This window comes from Hemicordylus capensis, chromosome 6 (genome assembly GCF_027244095.1).
Source record: "Hemicordylus capensis ecotype Gifberg chromosome 6, rHemCap1.1.pri, whole genome shotgun sequence".
Classification (NCBI taxonomy): domain Eukaryota; kingdom Metazoa; phylum Chordata; class Lepidosauria; order Squamata; family Cordylidae; genus Hemicordylus; species Hemicordylus capensis.
In genome coordinates, this window is record NC_069662.1 from 160709417 (window position 1) to 160726542 (window position 17126).

General features: G+C 44.9%; 1 protein-coding gene across 1 annotated transcript in view; it reads right to left on the reverse strand.

Moving 5' to 3' along the window:
• Nucleotides 1-7002: 7002 nt before the first annotated feature.
• LOC128331368 (sodium channel protein type 5 subunit alpha-like) overlaps nt 7003-17126 on the reverse strand; it is a 71781-nt gene continuing 61657 nt past the window's right edge. Inside the window, exons 23-27 of the mRNA XM_053264711.1 lie at nt 16246-16299; nt 14586-14723; nt 13155-13259; nt 9251-9521; nt 7003-8231 (exon numbers count right to left, since the gene is read on the reverse strand). Of these exons, the coding sequence (XP_053120686.1) occupies nt 7003-8231; nt 9251-9521; nt 13155-13259; nt 14586-14723; nt 16246-16299 (1797 nt within the window). The remainder of the gene's footprint in view (nt 8232-9250; nt 9522-13154; nt 13260-14585; nt 14724-16245; nt 16300-17126) is intronic.

The following is a 17126-nucleotide window of genomic DNA, read 5'->3' on the forward strand; positions in this document are numbered from 1 at the left end:
CAATTTGGGCTCCCATAAAAACACCAGATCTTATTTTGCTAACATCCTCCTGCTTGGCAATGTCCATTACACATTGGTTTATGGCGTCTGAGGCCTTCTCGAGGCCCAACCATCTTATCACCGGAAATGAGAAACTCAACCTACTTAATTTATTGTCGATGTCCCGTTTCTAGCAGGTCTTAAAAGAATCTTCTAAGACTAGCGGGGCAAGCCCATCAGGGCAAAAAAACAACTTGAGCCAAAAGCTGAACATGGCCTTCCAAATTCTGGCCTCGACTGTGGGCCAGCCCACTTCCAATCTGAGGCATGCATTGGGGACAGACTGGGCAACCCTCAGTATACCCCTGAAGAATTTAGTTTGAACAATTTTCATCCTCCGAAAGTTAGTATAGGCGTCCATCTGTGCACCCACCATAAGCAGGGCCAAAGCTTTGGCCTTGAAGAGTTCAAGAACTACCTGAACAGATTGAGCACATTTTCTGGTATACAAGGAATGTATCACCGAGGCAACTCTTTGGGCGTTGAGGCTTACATAATCCCTGTGAGCAGTGAAACTCTTGTTTGCTTGAAAAACCCATCCTAAATATTTAAATTGCCTCACTTGCTCCAGTTTATGACCATTTAAGGATCAAATACAATTTCTAGGTCTATTTGAGAAAACCATAATTTTGGTTTTGTTATAATTTATTTAGCTGGGGGAGAGTAACTGGCCCTGTCCACCCCCAGCACAGTACCTCCAGCGACTGTTGCTGGTGTCTATCTTGTGTTTCTTTTTAGATTGTGAGCCCTTCGGGGACAGCGTCCCATCTTATTTGTTTATAATTTCTCTGTGTAAACTGCCCTCAGCCATTTTTGGAAAGGCGGTGTAGAAATCGAATGAATGAATGAATGAAAAGTGGGAGGTAAAACCTCCCAGGCAAGGGCATGGGGCTTTCTGGGGGCAAACTGCTGGGAGTTCTTGCAGCACTGATTGGCTGATAGCCATCATTTTGTATTTTCCAGAATGGCCCATTCCAGGGGACGTTCTGGGGAGAACACAGTGGCCACTACCAAAAAATGGCACCAAATACAAAATGGCAGCCAAGTGCTAAGCAGAGCTGTGAGGATATTGTGGCACAGTATTTTTATCTATCCATCCATCCATCCATCCAACCATCTCATTTATATGGGAGTCCGATCAGTGGCGGCCCGTGAACACGCTGCTGGGGAGGCGGGGAGGCGGGAGGAACCTTTAACTTAAGGGGCCATAGCAAGGTTGGAGTGGGCCCAGAGACAAGATTTTAAAATGGGCCCCCCTCACTGAATATTGGTAACAAAAAGCATGCATACACACACACACACACACACACACACACACACACACACACACACACATATATTGTGGATTGCAAGTCATGTAATGGTACTAGAAAGACATGCTGTTCTGGTAGCTCCAGGTCCTAACACTCACATCAATTTCAGAGGATGAATGCAACTGAAGGTGTTGGAAGTGAAGGACTTTGCTCTGTCTCATGTCTCAATGACAGAGGGGGGCAGACTAGTGAGTCAGAGGGCTAGAGAGGTCAAGACATTGGTCATCCCTTCTCTACTGCTCTGACACTATCCCTTTGGTATGTAGATTGCTACTCTTAGGGACTAACTTCCTTCCTTCATGCCTGGACAATTCCTCTTCCTCTTCTTCCCTTCCCTTTCTTCTCCCTTGCAACATGAAAGCTCCTCTCTCCCTGCACCATGTGTGCAGAGATGCAGAATCCATCTGCATCCAGCGCCTATCTCTCCACTTTACTATCAAGAATGGCGTTCACTAACAAATACTCCATATATTGATTTGAAACGATGAACTGGCTCCAAGTTATTTTCCTCTCAGCATACACACATGCCTGGGCAGACTCCGCTGTGTTGTGCCTCTGTGCACTCTGCTATATTAGAAGGGTATCTCTTACCAGAGAGAATTCCCAACAGAAGGAAGCCCGGGCGGGTGCACGGCTGGGGAAGTCATTTAAGTGACTTGCCTCTGCTCCCCCCCCGCAAGGCAGTGGGCTCCCAGACAAATGTCTCCACTTGCCCTATGATAGTTACGCCCCTGCCTTTAAGGGTAAATGAATGTTGTGCTCACCTCTGCAACCGCCGCACCTGAACGCTGTTCAGAGAAGCGGCATGCCGCCCAGCAGCCCCTGCAGTGGGGGATCGCCACCACCACTCACCTTGCTGACACAGAGCCCAGCCCTCACCAGCAGCCAGGTGAGTGGCAGCAGCGATTCCCCACCACAGGGGCTGCTGTGTAGCATGCTGCTTCTCTGAACAGCATCCATGTGCGGCAGCTGCGGAGCTGAGCACAACATTCATTTACCCTTCAAGGTGCCTCCCGCCCCCCGCCCCGCCCCCAGCGGCACGTTCACGGGCCACCACTGAGTCCAATTGCTGATGTCTCACAATTGGAATCCTCCCCCAAACTCTCTGCCCCATCCCCACATTTGGGGGAAAGAGTTACAGGGTCCATTGTTGGGACAGAAACCCTCTCCAGTGTCACAAAAGGAATTAAATTAAAGGAATTAAATTTGCTTCTAAGTTCACAGTATAAAACCATGAAACGCCAAGCACATAACAAGAATTATGGAAGTGGAACCATTTGCTGACTCAAAGCAGCCATCAGCTCTTTAATGTGCAAATGCTCACAGAAATGTAATGGCACAGTCTAAGAGCACCTCCTTAGGCAGAGGTCTCTAGGGTGATGGTGGCTATAAGTCTCTGCATTTCTCTGGAGCCGTCCTCTGAAATTCCACATGACTTCTACAGCGTAAGTGATTTGTGGAAAGCATCCTTGGGCAGCCTTCTTCTCCCCAGGGTCTATTAAAGCGATACATTGTCTGTATATTATCCCTTAATACATTTAGGTTGGAAACAATTAGGATAAAATTACTGTTACATCATCAGGCTTCATGAAGAGAAATCTCTCCAGTCGCTTCTTGGAAATCATGTCTAGAAATTGAGCCAGATAAAAGAAGCAGAGGGGAAATGTTGTTTTTATCCTTCAGTGCCTTGCCCAGCTCACAGCGACTTTTTCTTGGTTTCTAAAAAGCCTTGAAACTCTGTGACCTAGAGCTGTTTCACACATTACATGGAAAGGGGCAGTCACAGAGTGAAATGAATGGCGAGATACTCAATGCCGTCCAAACAGAAGTGAAGATGTAAATTCACAGACGTGCTGATAACAGAGAACCCGTCGTGGACACTTCCATAAATGAGCTGACCTAGATCATAGATGAAGCCCACTGTGAGTCCTTGTGAAGAAAAGCAAACTTCATGAATCAGTGTGATTCGTGAATCAAAGAAGAACGGCTCTTCCGGATGTGTGCCGTTTCGCCCACAGAGCTTCATCAGCCTCCAAAACAACATTAGTACTGGTACCCCATTTCTTAAGCAAGACACAGTCTTACAGTCCTTTCCGGCAAAGGACTGTAAGACTTTGTCTTGCCTCATTGCCATTGAGGAATTCCACACCTCTTCTGAGACCACGTCTGACGCAGTGCTTTTGTCATCTGCCACTTCCATTTTGATTTTGTTATGTGACTTTGCCCATTCCATCCTCCAGTCTAATTTTTGCCTGCCTCAGCTACCTCCTTCCTTAACTTCTGATAGTTTTTGTATATGCTTCTGTCTATACATTCTGCACTTGTGAGAAGGCTTTTTGTATATTGTTCATTAATGCTTATGTTATGGATCATTAATTATTGATTATATACTCATTAATTATTTTTGAATATATATATTTCTTATATTTTCAGTGGTTGGTCATCACAATTTGCATTTTTTTGTTTTGTAGTCACGGTGGGATTTCCCCTTTCCCTTCCTCATTGCTCACACACATTACATGGCAACAAGCCTGGGTCCATTCCCTTTTAGGGAATTCCTGATTACTGTACATTATGATGCACATGCTTTTCCATTCCTGTGTGTCATCTGCACATGTCACCTTTTTAGGTGTCCACTTGGAATATGAAACCTTAGGTATTCACCTAAAATATGCAATGTGTGAAGAGGTCCTTGAATTGTAAGATCTCCATATCAAATACCTCCCACACTTTGATGGAAAGAAGCTTGAAGATACCATTAAACTCTGTTCTTCTAAGTTTTCAGGAAGTGCAAGGCAAATTAAAATGAAAATAAAATGTACTCTGATTTCCAAATACTAAACTAAATCCATTTCATTGTAATTTCAGAACAAGAATGTAGTGTACAGACTTGACCTTGGGACGGTAGCCTTTAGACCTCTTCTATGCCATAAGCCATAAGCCAGGAGTTCCCAGCCTTGAGTCCCCAGATGGTGTTCGACTACACAACTCCGATTTCTCCCAGCCACAATGGCCATTGACCATTATGGCAGGAGATGATCAGAATTGTAACCCAACAACTTCTGGAGACTCCTGCTACAAGCTCCTCAGCTGCCTTAATCAAGCTTCTCTCTGTCTGTCTTAATTCTCCAAGAGTAAAATGGGAATTAAAATAAAATGGAATCTTCTTCTTCCTCTTGGGGCGGGGAATAGGGGATCATTGTCATCCATGGATGGCTGCACTTCAGAGGTGCTTGACTCCACAGTTCATAGTGTGCCAGCGTGGTGTAGTGGCTAGAGTGCCGGACTAGGACCGGGGAGACCCGAGTTCAAATCCCCATTCAGCCATTCAGCCATGAAACTAGCTGGGTGACTCTGGGCCAGTCACTCTCTCTCAGCCTAACCTACTTCACAGGGTTGTTGTTGTGAGGAGAAACCTAAGTGTGTAGTACACCGCTCTGGGCTCCTTGGAGGAAGGGCGGGATAGAAAATGTAAAAATAAATAAATAAAAATAAAATAAATAAATAAATAGTGAAGTTGGTGTTTTTTTTTAAAAACCAGAAGGTTACAAGTTCGATAGCCCCTGGTGGCGCAGTGGTAAAACTGCCGCCCTGTAACCAGAAGGTTACAAGTTCGATCCTGACCAGGGGCTCAAGGTTGACTCAGCCTTCCATCCTTCCGAGGTCGGTAAAATGAGTACCCAGAATGTTGGGGGCAATATGCTAAATCATTGTAAACCGCTTAGAGAGCTACGGCTATAGAGCGGTATATAAAATGTAAGTGCTATATGAGTGCATGTCAACCATGATGACCAAGGCCGGCCAAAATGTTTTGGAAGAAGGAGGAGGAGGAGGAGGAGAAACAATGGATGGAAGGAAGGAAGGAATCTTGATCTCTTTTATTGTTTCATAGCAATGGCAGTAACATGGCTACAATAATGTATACACATCTTGGTGATTCTGAGTGTGCTTAACTGATTAGGTCTTTTCCTAAGGTGGCATATCACCCATTCATGCAGTGGCTACGTTGGTGATACTGGGAGATCACAACCAAAAGTGTGAGCTCCTTGGGGCAGTGATCTAGTTGTCTGCCTGTTACTCTGTAAAGTGCCATGTACATTAAAGATGGTGGTGGTGGTAATCAACAAAAGTGTGGACAGTCCTCCATGTAATCATTTCTGCTTATTGGACATAGTTCCATATTAGTAATTAGGTCATGACTCTGTATGAACATACTGCCTGCAGGTAAATAACAGGCAATTCTGTTTGTCATTGTATCTCAAATGTGGGACTGATATCGACTGGACCCAAGTAAATGCAGTCCCATTCTGAGCTGAGGCTCCATCAGGAGCATGGCAGGACTTGGAGGCCTCCTGGATCATCCCCCCACCCCCTGATAACCCCCACACTCATACACAATCAAACCCTTTCCCAAATTTACCTGGAAAGGTATCATGGAAGGTAGTGAGATCTGCTGCAGCAACAGGAATGACAAGCTCTAAGGTTGATAGAGAGAAATGTTTCTCCCTCTTGCATAACACTAGAACCAGGGGTCATCCCATGGAAATGATTGCCAAGAAATTTAGGGCTGACAAAAGGAAGTACTTTTTCACACATCACATAATTAACCTGTGGAATTCTCTGCAACAAGATGTGGTGACAGCCACCAGCTGGAATAGCTTTAAGAAGAGTTTAGAAAAATCCATGGAGGACAGGTCTATCAATGGCTACTAGTCTAAGAGGCAAGATGTCTCTAAATACCAGTTGCAGGGGAGCAACAGCAGGAGAGAGGGCATGCCCTCAGCTCTTGCCTGTGGGCTTCCCAGAGGCATCTGGTGGGCCACTGTGTGAAACAGGATGCTGGGCTAGATAGGCATTGGGCCTGATCCAGCAGGGCTGTTCTTATGTTCTAAGGAGCATTAGAAACATACTATTTCTTGGCCTCAATGCATTTCGAGAAAACTGTATGATCTGTATTCTATAGAGCAAATAATTTCTAGTGCTCCTTTCTCTCTCCCATTTGTTTATGCAATGGAGCCTTCCCCACTTCTTTTATCAAAGAAGACTTCTGGAGGCAGAGGCCTTGGCCTTAAGAGCTGGACACTCCTCCACTGCCAACAGGAAGCATGGGAAATGTAGTTGCTAGCAGCCAATCTAACAGCCTTTTTAAAAAATCAATCTGGCCTAGAGATGTACATATCAGGCAGTATAAAAATATGATAAATAAACCAGAGGCTGGGAGAACTTGAAACACTAGAGAAAGTTTGATGCTTGCCAAGTTTTCTGGACTGGTCCACTGACCGAGTCCAGACCAGAATGAGCTGGATTCTAGTTTCATAAGGGCCTTTAAATTATAATCTATACGGGGCAATAAGCTCATATTGACATAGCTCAAGAAGTACTATCCAATTGATCATCACAATGATGATATCCTGATTGGAGAGATGGTCCTGATATTACTGTTAGGATGATATTTCACAGATCCTTCCGATGCATGCAATCAAAAAAATGAGCAGTGCTAACAGCAGTACGTTTTTTTTAAAAAGGATAAATGTTCATTATTTAAAGGGCAGAGTCATTTATGTGCATTTAATAAGAAAGCTGTTGCTTGGTGACTTTGGTGCACTGTGCCTTTGTTTTAATCTTATAGTAAGATGCCCTTGACAAACAATTATACACTAGATATCTTGTCTTTGTCTGGGAGTAGCTGGCCATCCCTAGGCGTGTGGCTTTTTGGAGACTCCACCACAGCTGTTTCCCTTTCATCAATGGCTCCAGCAACACTGTCATCAATGGTTCTAGCAACACTGTTATATGATGGAGGGATAGATTCTAAAGAGGGTGTATGGGATTTTCCAGGGCTTCCGATATAGTTTTCATTCATCAGCAGTGCAAGGAGACCTTCTTTCTCTGGAGCGTCTTCTTCAAGGATGTCACCATCGCAGGTTTTGTGACGATGCAAGAAAGAGGCCTGTTTCATAGAACGCTGGAGCAAATGGCTGCGAAAGGCCCTCTGGATTATAGTGGCAGACACTTCCTCATGCTTCCGCCGGAGCGTGGTAGTGATTGGCTCATAAGAAGCCTTGGACGGGTTGGCCATCATGAATTTGTCCTCCATCTGTACTTTCAGGGTGTCCATGTCCCCAGAGTCTCCAAGCACTCTTTTGGTGAAGGCAAAGAGGATGTCCAAGCAGTGGATCCTGTCCCCGTTCACCATGGGAAGGTCCATTGCAATCAGCTCAAGCTTGTTTGGCTTGCATATGCGCAAAGGTTCTGACAGAGCATGTGCAAAATCAGAAAGCACTGAGTATTTAATGAACTGGGTTGCTAGAGGGTCAAACTTCTCCCATACTTCATAAAACATTTCAAAGTCATCATCGCCTAAAGGTTCAGTGCTCTCTTCTGTGGCAACATTGAAGTTCTCCAAAATAACGGCAATGTACATGTTCACAACTATAAGGAATGATATAATGATATACGTGACGAAGAAAATGATGCCCACTGCAGGGTTCCCACAGTTTCCCTTATTTGGATCACAGAATGGTGGCCCTGTGTTTAAAATGGGGCTGAGAAGTCCATCCCAGCCAGCAGATGTTGTGATTTGGAAAAGGCAGAGCATGCTGTTTGCAAAGGTCTCGAAGTTGAACATGTCATCAATCCCAGCCTCCCATACGACGTTGGCAAAGTTGGACATGCCAAAAATGGCATAAATGAACATGACCAGGAAAAGCAGGAGGCCAATGTTGAACAGAGCAGGGAGGGACATCATCAAAGCAAAAAGGAGTGTTCGGATTCCTTTGGCAGATCGGATCAGCCTGAGTATTCTTCCGATCCGCACCAAGCGAATCACTCGGAAGAGTGTAGGTGAGAAGGAAACCACAATGCCGGAAAGCACATTGCCTGGCAAGGGAGGGGAGGAAATAAGTAATTAGTATCTTGAATGTTATTATTGAACCAGATTATTCCTTAGAAGGTGTGGACTCAATCTAACCCTTAATTTTTGCAAGTTAAAAGGCATCAAATAATTATGCTCCATGTTACTTTGGATATGAGTCATAGCTCAGTGGTAGAGAATCTGCTTGCATGCAGAAGGACCCAGGTTCAATCTCTGACAGCATCTTGAGGTAGGACTGGGAAAGACTCCTGCCTAAAACCTTGGAGAGCTGCTGCCAGTCAATGTAGACAATACTGAGCCAGATGGACCAGTGGTCTGATTTGGCATAAGGCAGCTTCCTATGTTCCTATCTTCCTTTATATTCCCATTACAAATGTGTTGCTGGGGTCTGTCTTCTTTTCAGCATAGTTAAAAAGGGGGGGGGCACAGTGACATATGTGGTGTGTTATCAGCTTTGAGTATGGCCCAGCCAGAGTTTAGTATTTCTAACAGCTCATTTCTCAGGACTTTTCTGTGCATGAGCCACTGTGTGCACCTCAGAGGACACAGAACCTATCTGGCCACAGAGGTCCACATCCCATCCTCCACAGCTTCATGCACAAAGGGAAGGAAGTGTTCTTATAGCAGATGGCTGCTCCTTCCATATCCTGCAGTTCTAGTTTTTTTTACCCTATGGTCAAATCCCTTGTCTGCTTACACAGAATTTCCTTCGGGCAGGGAAGGATCTAGGCAGGCCCCATGAGCTCTCAAACCCACACACCCTTATGCTGCTCTGGGAAGGCTTTTTATCAATCTGGCTGGCAGGCAACAAGACTCTTGTATGTTGGCACTACCAGCATCTCGCCACATCCAGCCCAGCCAATTACAACACCAGAAAGCCAACTGTGATGCAGCTCCTGACACCAGTGATTTCAATGGGAAGGACTGAAGTACATGCTTAACTTGATGGGGTTTAAAATGCTGAACTCTGGCTGACTAGCCAAAAGCTAGTCAGCCGCACATTATTCTGTAGCTGTCTGCTTACCAATAATTGACATGATCACAACCACCAGGTCAAAAATGTTCCATCCATTGAGAAAAAAGTAGTATCTCAGAGCCACCAGCTTCATGACGCACTCAGCCGTGAAGATGGCAATAAAAAGGATGTTGATTTTGCTAAGAACATATATCTTTCCTTGGGATTGGTCGTCGGTCTCCACCATCATAGTGACCATATTAAGACAGATGAGGATCATGATGCCGACATCGAAAGCTTGGAGAGTTACAATATCAAAGATGAATCCTTGGTATTTGTTCTGGAGGCAGAGGGGAGGAAGACTGTTCAGTATTGAGTGTAGGATTAGTTGTTGTTGTTTTTGTTGTTGTTGTTGTTATTATTATTAATAAAACTTTTATTCCACCCTTCCAAAAGGCTCAGGGCGGTTTACATTAAAACACCATTAAAATCAATTAATAATTAAAACAAAAATTATAAAGCATAAAAACAATAATTAACAATTAAAAATCATAAAACACAATTAAATAATCAGAAGAATTTAAAAACAAGTTTTTAAAAGCTGAGAAAGCCTGGTTGAAGAGATGTGTTTTCAGGTGTTTTTTGAAAAATGCCAGAGATGGGGAGGATTGTATCTCAGCAGGGAGCGCATTCCACAATCTCAGGGCAGTGACCGAGAAGGCCCATCTCTGTGTAGCCACCAAACAAGTTGGCGGTAACTGGAGATGGACCTCCTCAGGTGACCTCAATGGGCAGTGGGGCTCATAGCGAAGAAGATGCTCTCTTAAATATCCAGGGCCTAAGCCGTTATTAGTTATTAGGTTCATCCCGCTGTGATTAACCCCAGACAGCAACCATCTGATAAAAAGAAACCATTTATATCAACATTGGCTCCAACCAGCCAATATAACCGGGGCTTCAATACAACCCATTGCTCACTTAGGACAGTTTAGGATTAGATTTCCTAATCCTCCAAGACCATGTCAGCACTGGAATTGCTAACACTATCAAAGAACTACAGTCACAGCACACCAAAGGAAAGGTTATCCCATGAAACTGATGACCGGGAAATTTAGGACCGACAAGAGGAGGTACTTTTTTACACAGTGCATAGTTAATCTATGGAATTCTCTGCCATAAGATGTGGTGACAGCCACCAGCCTGGATAGCTTTAAGAGGGGGTTAGATAAATTCATGGAGGACAGGTCTATCAGTGGCTTCTAGTCTGGTGTCTATGGGCCATCTCCAGCCTCAGAGGCACGAAGCCTCCAGATACCATTTGCAGGGGAAGAGGAGGCAAGAAATGTCCTTGCCTCTTGTCAGTGGACTTCCCAGCAGCAGCTGGCGGGCCACTGTGTGAAACAGGATGCCGGACTCGATAGGCCTTGGGCCTGATCCAGCTGGGCTGTTCTTATGTAAGGAAAGGGAAGGGACGGGGAAAGGAGGGGAATGGGGAAAGGGAAAGGAAAGAGGATGCTCCTTCCGTCTCCTTATGCACTCTGTCCAATCAACAGGAACTTCACTACATATTTTCGCAAATACAGGATACCCTTCACTTCTCAGGTGGGTCTTCCACAGTTTTGCCCATTTGCAGCCCACAAGATGTTGTGGGGGTGGTTTCAGTTGTTCATGTGCTTTTCCACTTTGGAAACCCCTTTAACTGCTCCCTAACTAAAATGCTATACCCAGAGCAGTCTGCATGAAAGCTGAGATGTAGCTTGCCAGCTGTACCGGTGGATTTAAAGTTTAAATATCCAAGCCCGTGAGCCAGCTGAAAAGCAGGGAGAGACTAGATATTTAGGGTAAAATGCACACACGCACACCCAGAGCAGCCTGTGTGTTTCTAAGCTGGTGCACAAGCTGCTCCAGGAGGTTTAAAGTTGAAGTATCCAACCTCACACCACTTCTCAGCTGACATGTGGGATTGGATAGTTAAACGTTAAACCTTCCAGAGCAGTCCAGGCATTGCTTCTCAGGAACCTCACCCAATTTTTCAGGTTAGGTTCAGTGTTCGAATATCACCGTTTTTACTTTCCATCTCTACCCCTACCCCACCGCCCGCATGAACTTTCCAGGAATGTTACCTGCATCATGTTCAAGGGTCTCCTGTATGCCCCACACATGAGTATAACCCACAGCCAATTGTTGATCCTGTTAAAAAAAGACCAGTATTGCCCGCACCTGAGTATTAGGTAAAGTGTGCCGACAAGTCATTGTCGACTCCTGGCAACCACAGAGCCATGTGGTTTTCTTGGGTAGAATACAGGAGGGATTGACCATTGCCATTTCCCGTGCAGTATGAGATGATGCCTTTCGGCATCTTCCTGTATCACTGCTGCCCGATATAGGTATTTCCCATAGTCTGGAAAACACACCAGTGGGGATTGAAACTGGCAACCTCTGGCTTGCTAGTCAAGTCATTTCCCCACTGCACCATTAGGTGGCTCACCTGAGTATTACGAGAGAGAGAGAGAGAGAGAGAGAGAGAGAGAGAGAGAGTGCAGAAATACAGCATCCCCATCCTGCTACTAGAGCCTTCCTCCCCAGATTCCTGGGAGGGAGCCAATGGAGCTGTGGAGCAGATGGCAGAGGAGTAAACGGAGGCCAGGGAGGGACCGCGGCACTGGATCTGGGGGAGGCACACAGGCAAGCAGAGTGGGAGGGCACAGAATGGACTCGCAAAAGTGGGACTCTGGCATCTAGGTCTTGTGGGCGGGGGGAGGGATGGGAAGAGTATTGGCTCCATTATCTGTTGCTCTTGGGATGAGTGGAGAGGGCCATGGCGCTGTTCTCCAGGAGGGAAGGCTGTGGGGCCTGCCCAGGATGGCCAGCCAGGCAGTTTTCCCAATCCTCATCCCATCCTTCCTCCTCACAAGGAAAAATAATATAAAAACATTTCTGGACAACCTGCACACCCAATTAGTCCCCCATGGGAACTCACGGGAATTTTTTTTTTTAAAAAAAATGTATAACCCATGGATTATAGATGCAAAAACAGGATAGTTCTCAATAAATACCACTCCAAGCAGCCGTAGGCAAAAACCTTGTCGAAACTAGTTGGTAATGACAGAGGGTCAAGCTTGATGTGGAAACGGCAGATTGGTGTGTTTGAGCTCAGAGCTGACACTATCACATAGAGACCAGGAGGTGCATGGGAGGGGGTCAAATTTAGGAATCAAAAGAGTATGTGGGTGAGCAGTGCAAAGCCCATCACCACCTGCCCCTTCCTGCCCTACCCACTCCTACCCACAGCCTCTCTTGCCAAACTCTGGCATTTCCTGGCAAGGATTGGGCTCTCTCCAACCTATCTGCTTCTGGTAAATAACACAATAGAGGAGACAGCAGGGTGGGTCCAATCCTGACTGGAGGGGCGTTGGATATAGGACCGACTCTGACTCTGTTTGGGGATCCACAGTCTTGCCACAAGTCACAGAATGGTGCCAAATAAAATAAGCCCCCTCCTCGCAAATCTGGTGGGGGGAAGAGATCTCAGGTGAATCTGTCAACTAATTATGTTACATTAAGGAAGTGTGAAATTCTTTAAAAAATTATAATTTACCCAGTAAAAGTTGTTAGTTCATTCCTAGGACAAACTATCTTTAAGACTGTCATTTCGTTCCTTATTATAACAACATACCAGAATCAATCTTGCATCAAAAAAATACACCAGGGCACCCTTAGTTCTCCAGTCCAAAGACAAAACTTCCCCTTTGCCAGTTAAAATTGGCTTGCATCCATTTGTCAGTTAAGACTTTAGTAGGTTAATATACCAGTTAAACCATCTGAAGATTGCAACCTGCATTACTTTTCACAGTGCAATTCTCAAGGTATGCAACTTTATTTTATTTATTTAACACATTTTTATACCGCCCAAAACACAAGTTCTCTGGGAGGTTTACTTTCTTTTCACCTACAAGAATTTGGGTGTTCTTACCATTGGCCGTGGGACGGGCTTTTGCGGTTTCTTGGATCCCAGTTTTTTCATGGCATTATAGTATTTTTTCTGTTCTTCTGTCATAAAGATGTCTTCTCCACCAAAGTACAAGGAGATAACACAACTATCGTTATTGGAAGTAAATTAGATATTGTCAATACTAGTATCCTAAAACCCTAACTATTAAAGCAATATTTCATTCCTTTTCTTTAGGCCCATCAGGCTTGACTAATGTAATGCATTCTGCATGGGGCTGCCTTTGTATGTAGTCTGGAAACTACCATTGGTACAGAATGCGGCAGTCAGATTGGTCTCTGGGACAACTCAAACAGACCACATAACACCTTTTTTAAGGGAAGTGCACTGGCTGCCAATACGTTTCTGGGTGAAAAACAAAGTGCTGGTTATTACTTATAAAACCCTTAACAGCTTTCATCCAGGGTATTTAAGAGAGCGCCTCCTTTGTTATGAACCCTGCCACCTTTTACGATCTTCTGGAGAGGTCCTGTTACAGTTGCCACCATTTGTTTGGTGGCAACCCAAGAACGGGCTTTCTCTGTGGCTGCCGCGGGGCTTTGGAATATACTCCCTACTGAAATAAGAGCATCTCCTTCTCTGTTTGTTTTCAGGAAGACCCTCAAGACTCACCTGTTCTCACGGGCTTTTAACTGGAATTAATTTTAATAATCTGTTTTAATAATTGTTTTATGCTACTTTTTTATTTCTGTTTCATGCTACTGTTTTTATTGCTTCATATATTTCAATCTGTGCTGATTTTTAAATATTGTTTTAAATTTTATACACCGCCTAGTGATGTACGTATCAGGTGCTATAAAATATAACTACATAAAATTGCCATTATATACAAACCTGAGTAGAGACCTAGCTGAATAATCAAAGTCCTATTTTATCCCAGAATGAAAGAATAACTGATAGGCACTATATGGAAATAAAAGCAGTTAGAACTCCCTGCTCTGTAAAAGCCAAATCACTGCCTGTTAATCAAAACAATGGACAAGTCTCTCTTTTAGAAAACAAAAAACATATAAAAGATCAGGGGTGTTGTCCACTGGAGAGGAGGCTTATACAACCTTTAAAAACCTGCATTTTATTGAGCCAACTTCCATTAGAGCAGGGGATTTCAAATGTGGGTCCCCAGATGTTGGACTACTATTTCCATTATCCAAAGGCCATGGTGGCTGGTTCAGCAATATCTGTGGACCCAAGTTTGAGAACACCGCCTTAGAGAACGTTAAAGGCTTAACAAGATGAAACTGCTCTCTGGTGAGATGATGAGATGAGAAATCTCAGAAATGTGTGTATTTCACCCATGGAGGCTCGTCTAATAGAAGGTACCGCTTTATATGTGCCAGTCTTCACGAGCTGGTATTCAATGGGTCTATGAAAACAGAAAAGCAGAGGTATACTTATCTTTTTCTTTTGCTGATTAAAATTGTCAATGATGACCCCAACAAAAAGATTCAGGGTGAAGAAAGATCCAAAGATGATAAAAATGACAAAATACATGTACATGTATTTATTATTTTCAAATCTGGGCTGCTGATCTTCCTGCAAATATGAAAAGCAAATTGGAAAAATGACAGACTGAAAAACAAGATTAAAAGAGGAGACAGAATGTTAATCTGAATGGGCTGGCAAAGACCCTGTGGCACAATGCCCAACGGGGCGGGGGGGGCAGGCTTTTACAGATGGGGACATTTTCCCTGCTGGTTGCTCCTGCACCAAGAGATGCCTGCTGTCTTTGCCTCTAGGTAGCTGTAAGCGTTTTTTGAGGGAAACTTTTTGGCAGCTTTTGAGAGAAACTGAGACGAGGGCAGCGAGACTCTATCAAGGGATCACTTCAGCTGACCTCTAATAATCTCATCCAGCTCTTCCTGTTGCCACAGACCCACATTTCTTCTAAGGAGCTCAGGGGGGAAACAGACATGACTCTGGACATGTCACTTGGCCTTGTGTGCATGGCTGATTTTTCAATTCAATTCAATTCAATTTATAAGGCGGGGGGAGGTCTTGGTGCTAAATAGCAGCGGGGGGCGGGGGCAAGAAATTCAGATCGGAACCATGGCATGGGGGAGGGGAGATTTGCCTACAATGGAGTCCCTATCCAGACTGGAGGAGCTGCTATTGCCACCAAGGACTAAATCCTCCTGCCCACTGTGTTCTCGATCTGGACTGGGAAGCCCCATAGTGGGCATTTGTCCTAGGATGGAAGTTTCCATTGGTGCCAGCTGGGATGCAGTGGCCCAATTCCTTTCGACACCAGCCTGTTCTATTACTTCTGTCTGCTAATTAATTACCAATAAACTTTTTGCAAATAGGTTGGATCTTGTATTATTTATTTTTTTTGCCCATGGGTGGGAAAGGAGCTTGGGAGTGAATTCTGAGTTTAAAAATGGCAGGTGGGAAATGGATTAAGCGGTCCATGCTGCTTCAAGAGAGATGATTTACATGTCTGGCCCTCAGTCATTACACAAGAGGGTGCCTCATTAATCCCCTGGAGAGAGAGGGGGAGTTGTATGTTTGACTGCTGAAGGTATTTATTTCCTTCTGCTTCCTTTTATTTTGCTGCCACCCTATACAGTCACTGCATTAATGTGACTGTATTCCAGAATCTTTATACGCTTTACCTTCTACTGAGAATGCCGTATTACAGGTATGGGTGGTGGAGGGTGGGGCTTGATCAAGTCAATCATAGAGGCTGTTCTCATGACCAGACTAACCCAGCCTAGGGCAGCCCAGCCTGACCATGCTGTTCCCACCTGCCTAACGCTCCTCAATAACCAGGCTATTAGCCGATGTTAAGGATGTGCTCTCAGCCTTAACCCAGCTGCCAGGTATCATGTGTCTCCTTGGGCTGACTTCAGCCCAAGGAGACACAGAGACAGACACACAGATGGGCATGTTGCATTGGAAACCCACCAATGCAACATGGGGTGTTGTTGGGGACAGGAAGGTGAGTTCCTGTCTGTGGGGCCGGGTATTGCTGGGGACTGGAAACGCCGACAATGTGAAAATGTCTTTTAGGACCAGCCTAGAGAGAAGAAAGAACCTGTGCATTTCTTTGACTTACCCCTGTTGAGTCTACTGCTGCATACATTATGTCCATCCAACCTTTGAATGTGGCCTAGAGAAAAACAGCCAAAGATCAACAGGATGGACACATGCCAATTGGAGGACTGAAGGAGGGAAATGGAGGCAAAGCTGAACAATTCTTTTCAACAGTCTTCATTCAAAAGTTATTGGTCAGATACCCTCACCTACACCATTGCATCTGAAGAAGTATGGGCCAGAAACCCTAACAATACCATGTGAGGCTTTGGATCAAAAGACTGGGGGTTTGAGTCCTATCTTGCTTAAGTCCTTGGGTGCTGGCCATAGGGGAAAGGTCGTAGCTCAGTGGTTAAGAACACATGTATGAAGTTCCAGGTTAGGTCCTTGGCAATTCCTGTTCTCAAGAAACAGAGTTGGGAATTATCCCTGTCTGAAAACAAAAGGACAACACTGGCTCAGGTAGACCAATATTCTGAGTCAGTGAAAGGCAACTTGTTATGTTGAACAATTAAAACATAAGCGCATAAGAACAGCCCTGCTGGACCCGGCCCAAGGCCCATCTAGTCCAGCATCCTGTTTCTCACAGTAGCCCACCAGATCCCTCCTAGAAGCCCACAGGTAAGAGGTCAGGGTATGCCCTCTCTCCTGCTGTTACTCCCCTGCAACGGATACTCAGAGGCATCCTGCCGTTGAGGCTGAAGGTGGCCTATAGCCCTCTGACTAGATAAGAATACAACTTCATGACACAGGATGAAATTGTAGAGCTAACTGAAACATTTAAAACAGTAGTGGCTGGTACCGATGAGCTAGAGGGGCAGCAAACAGGTAGCAGCTGGATCCCCTAATCCAGGGGTTCCCAGATGTTGTTGGACTCCAAGTCCCATAATCCCCAGCCACAAT